This window comes from Penaeus monodon, chromosome 36, assembly GCF_015228065.2.
Source record: "Penaeus monodon isolate SGIC_2016 chromosome 36, NSTDA_Pmon_1, whole genome shotgun sequence".
NCBI lineage: Eukaryota > Metazoa > Arthropoda > Malacostraca > Decapoda > Penaeidae > Penaeus > Penaeus monodon.
This window is the reverse complement of record NC_051421.1, coordinates 8,155,530-8,160,220: the sequence shown is the minus strand read 5'-3', so window position 1 is coordinate 8,160,220 and position 4,691 is coordinate 8,155,530. Positions and strand designations below refer to the sequence as shown.

Here is a 4,691-nt window from a genome sequence, read left to right as displayed (position 1 = left end):
TTTCTTTTGGAAAAAATTGCCATCTTAATGTCATTTCAGAAAATGCATTCTCAGCCAATATCAGATATAAATTGGATGGTAAGAGAGTTCGAGGGACAGTTCACCGAACCATCAGGTGAGTCCTCTGGTCCTCTGCGAGATGAGTTGATCAATATATATATATATATATATATATATATATATATATATATATATATATATTATATATATATATATTACATTATGTATGTACTACATATACATGCATAATCACCATTAAAATTTTATAAAGACTTTTATTGATATGACCCTATTTGTGCAGCCGTAATCATGTTGAGGATTGTCAGTCTGGTGGTGACTCTGACCGCGTGTGTGGCACGACCCAACCAATGGGACGACCAGCTAGGGCTCTTCCCTGCTGACGGCGGGGACTCTCAGCCCATGTTGCCTCGCGCCGTCGCCAACCCTACCACGCCCAACCAGATACTCGACGCAGTGCTTGAAGGAGCTATCGCATACATGGAGTACTATTCTATTATCACAATTCCATTGATCATAATGATCTTTTGGTGTTATTTCATATTCGTTATTACCATTCCATTCCCCATTGACAGAACACTAGGATGGTGCGACTCTAAAAACGTGCAGAACGGAGAGTCAAACCTGCCCTTCCAAGTTAACTCTGACGGAAGCAGCTCCGAGAACTTCAGCATCACTAAGGCCAACGTGACTGGACTCTGCTCCCTTCGCCGCTCCAAGTCTGGTTCCTTCAACGCTGATCAGGTATGAGGTCAAATAAAAAGACAGGTGTATGAGATAAGCTTATAACTCATTAACTTTAAAGTTTTGAAAGGCAAATCATCATGAGATTTATATTCTGTCTTAAATAAAGCTCAATACATAGTGTCTGATTATTAATATTGTGTACTTTTACAGAGTGTGCTCACCGGTTCAGTTGTGGTGGAAAACGCTCGTGCCAACGCCGACTACACGGTAACTTTTGCCGGTGTTGGAGAAGCTCCAGCACAGACTGTTTCTGGTCAAGTTGTAGAGCGTGTGGACAAGCTGTTCGCCGATATCCAGATCAACTTGTTAAACCTTGTGCCTCAGAACATCGCCAGCTACACTGCAAGATCGGGTCATGACCTGCTTGAAACTGCAAGCAACTTGGACGGCAATGATATGAAGGATGTTCACAGCGCCGGCTTCAGGAAGGCTTTGCGAGAGATCGTGGAGAAAACCATGTCTTCCAACGTGAAGGTGCAGATTAACAAGTCCATCCAGGATATGAAGAATGCTTGATTTTCCAACGAGATGAAAACATTGTTAGTGTACGGAGAGACAAATAAAAACAAGCGATTAGATTGAAATTATAATTATATAATATTACTTTCTCATTTTCCCTTGGTTATATTTTCAATAAACGGAAGTGCTGTGAGAGGAAGAGTATCTAGAATTACAAGGAGTATAAGATTCAGCAGTAATGGCCCAGTGTTCTACACTGATCATAAATGAAGTGATTCTAAATGAGCTGATGATTGAGGCTCTATATGTAAATGTATATATTAATTTTTATAAATATATGTACACATGTATGCTTTCACGTAACTTTATGCGCGCTGTGTGTGTGTGGATGTTTGTGTGTACTATATGAATGCGTGTATATATGCAGTATGTGTTTATGCATGTATTTATCGATGGACGTGTCGCAGTTAACTAAGTTGTAAATGTCAGCCTCCAGTAAAGTTAAACAACATGAACGAGCCTTGTTCCACTCGTCTGCTTATGTCTTAACATTTCCCAGAATAATTCAGGTAATAAGAAAGAGAGAGAGAGAGAGAGAAAAAAAAAAAAAAAAAAAAAAAAAAAAAAAAAAAAAAAAAAAAACGTGAACAATTAGTTTCTGATGCGACTGGCTTTCACTGTACAATACCATCACATTATAAATGTAGAAAGATCTTAATCTCTTCAAAGTCACTGGCTCACACTTTCATAATTCAGGATCCTTTTGGCATAAGTCTTCGAAACATGGGTAAGAGTTCACAAGCGAACATGTGCATGTGTATGTGCATATATGTTCATGATTATATGCATGAGTGTGTTCGGATGTGTGTACATGCATGTATGTGCGCGTGCGTATGTGTGCATATTATGTATGCGTATTAAGAACATGTGTGCGTGTATGTGCTCGTGTTGTGTACATGACAGTACGTATAAGCTTACGTGTAAATGCACATGTGCGTGTGCGTATATGAATGTGTGTGCGTGTATATATGTGTGCGTGTGTGTGCATGCACCTGTATATGTGCGTGTGCGTGTATGTGTGCACGTATGTGCATATGTGTGTGTGTGTGTTTGCGTGTGGGAGAGGGTAACCAGGTAAGGGCGTGTGTGAGTGAGCACGAATATAGTTACGTAAAAGAATACGTGTTCATGTATTTATAGAAATTGCTTTGCACATTTACACATAGACTCAGTCAGTACTTTCATTTAAAATCACTTAATTTATGATCAGTATAGAACACGTTACTGTCATATTCCTTGTAACTCTAGATACTCTTCCTACATTTCCGTTTATTGAAAATAAACTCAAAGAAAAATGATAAATATCGGAAAACAAATAAGGGTGGGTTCTGGAATTCTGCCAAGAGAATGTACATATACACAAACGATTACAATTTGCTTTCCCTATCCGCATCATGTCCCAGGGCATTGATGTTAAGAAAGTTTGGTAATGAAATAAGAAAGAGCTGGCTAGTCCAAGCCTACATTCTCTCTGTCTCGTGTCTATGGCGGGGTTCGCTTAGGTGTGTATCCTCACCTTCGAGGCATTATTTTTTTTCAGGTATTTGTCATTCATTTCTAGACAGTCAGAATACTTCTTTCGTATTTTTTCTTCGATTTCTAGGTGGTTTCGGTGTACAGCGTACTGTTTTGTGCAGGTGTTTCGTCTCCAATTGGTTCTTGCGCCTGTGCAGTGCTTTTGTTTTGCCTCGTCGTTCTTAATTAGTCTGTGGCTGCAATTGCTCGTGCGTGCATGTCAGATTACAAATCTGATCAAGACAGACGGATGTGAATATATATATATATATATATATATATATATATATATATATATATATATAAATAAATGTGTGTGTGTGTATGTGTGTGTGTGTGGATGTATATGTGAATATTTAAGAATATATATACTTACATTCACACAAAGACAAAAACAGCCACATAAAGATGCATAGGATGGACTAAAGTATTCAAAGTTCATGATTGCTAGTCTTTATTTGTCTCTCCGTACACTCATAATTTCATCACCACGTTGGAAGATCAAGCATTCTTCATATCCTGGATGGACTTGTTAATCTGCACCTTCACGTTGGAAGACATGGTTTTCTCCACGATCTCTCGCAAAGCCTTCCTGAAGCCGGCGCTGTGAACATCCTTCATATTATTGCCGTCCAAGTTGCTTGCACTTTCAAGCAGGTCATGACCCGATCTTGCAGTGTAGCTGGCGATGTTCTGAGGCACAAGGTTTTCCAAGTTGATCTGGATATCAGCGAACAGCTTGTCCACACGCTCTACGACTTGACCAGAAACGGTCTGTGCTGGAGCTTCTCCAACACCGGCAAAGGTTACCGTGTAGTCGGCGTTGGCACGAGCGTTTTCTACCACAACCGAACCGGTGAGCACACTCTATAAATATACATGATAATTGTCGCTTGCTTAACAAACTGAATTGTATCATTTTCATTAACATCGATTTCCTTATCGATGTTAATTTTAATGTTCCTATGTTTATCATAGTTTATATTCATATATAACCATACCTGATCAGCGTTGAAGGAAGCGGACTTGGAGCGGCGTAGGGAGCAGAGTCCAGTCACGTTGGCCTTAGTGATGCTGAAGTTCTCGGAGCTGCTTCCGTCAGAGTTAACTTGGAAGGGCAGGTTTGACTCTCCGTTCTGCACGTTTTTGGAGTCACACCATCCTAGAGTTCTGTCAAAGAAAACATTTATGAAAGTCTAATGGAATCTGTATACAAAATATATAAGGGATAGAAACAATGATTTAAAAATGAATTATTAATAAAAGAATCTTACTCCATGTATGCGATAGCTCCTTCAAGCACTGCGTCGAGTATCTGGTTGGGCGTGGTAGGGTTGGCGACGGCGCGAGGCAAGATGGGCTGAGAGTCCCCGCCGTCAGCAGGGAAGAGCCCTAGCTGGTCGTCCCATTGGTTGGGTCGTGCCACACACACGGCCAAAGTCACTGCCAGGCTTACGATCCTCAACATGGTTACGTCTGCTCATATATGGTCATATTAATTAAAAAGGAGGGGGGGGTGAGTAAATATATGTATATATATATATAATCCTTTGTGAAAGTTTACGTATAATTAAGCTGAAATCATAATAATAATGCTTCTCTACATCTGCGCATATGTCAACATATATGCTTATTAACCTATTTCTTTATTAAGGTAACTAAATATCAACACATACACCACACAAACTTCATCAGGAGACTCACCTAAATGTTCCGTAGACTGTCCCTACAGCTCTCTTACCATCCAATATATATCGATTATTTGCTGATAATGCAGTTTCTAAAATGTCATGACTAAGGCAAATTCTTTCGAAAAGAAAAAGTATTGTGAAAAAGGTACAGAAAATGCATGAAAGGATATTCCAATATCTACAACTATGAATACATCGCGA

The 4,691-nt window shown here is 39.5% G+C and overlaps 2 protein-coding genes across 2 annotated transcripts; one reads left to right on the top strand and one right to left on the bottom strand.

Annotated features, from left to right (window-relative positions):
* Positions 1–304: 304 nt before the first annotated feature.
* LOC119595697 lies at positions 305–1,336 on the top strand. Its single transcript, XM_037944810.1, has 3 exons — positions 305–503; positions 594–762; positions 916–1,336. The coding sequence occupies exons 1-3, from the start codon at positions 310–312 to the stop codon at positions 1,279–1,281; spliced, it is 729 nt and encodes a 242-aa protein (XP_037800738.1). The 5' UTR covers positions 305–309; the 3' UTR covers positions 1,282–1,336.
* A 1,899-nt stretch (positions 1,337–3,235) lies between these two features.
* On the bottom strand, positions 3,236–4,508 carry LOC119595695. Its single transcript, XM_037944808.1, has 4 exons — positions 4,504–4,508; positions 4,074–4,275; positions 3,801–3,969; positions 3,236–3,666 (listed from the first exon to the last, which is right to left on the bottom strand). Exons 2-4 carry the CDS (start codon positions 4,265–4,267, stop codon positions 3,301–3,303), a joined length of 729 nt encoding a protein of 242 aa, XP_037800736.1. The 5' UTR covers positions 4,268–4,275; positions 4,504–4,508; the 3' UTR covers positions 3,236–3,300.
* Positions 4,509–4,691: the final 183 nt, after the last annotated feature.

Bases quoted from the DNA above. Each gene is read 5' to 3' on its own strand.
- LOC119595697 (XM_037944810.1), top strand. From the start codon at position 310: ATGTTGAGGATTGTCAGTCTGGTGGTGACTCTGACCGCGTGTGTGGCA. The intron at 504-593 runs GTACTATTCTAT...CCCCATTGACAG, and splicing joins GGAGCTATCGCATACATGGA to AACACTAGGATGGTGCGACT. The intron at 763-915 runs GTATGAGGTCAA...GTACTTTTACAG, and splicing joins GTTCCTTCAACGCTGATCAG to AGTGTGCTCACCGGTTCAGT.
- LOC119595695 (XM_037944808.1), bottom strand. From the start codon at position 4,267: ATGTTGAGGATCGTAAGCCTGGCAGTGACTTTGGCCGTGTGTGTGGCA. The intron at 3,970-4,073 runs GTAAGATTCTTT...TTTCTTTGACAG, and splicing joins GGAGCTATCGCATACATGGA to AACTCTAGGATGGTGTGACT. The intron at 3,667-3,800 runs GTATGGTTATAT...GTATATTTATAG, and splicing joins CTTCCTTCAACGCTGATCAG to AGTGTGCTCACCGGTTCGGT.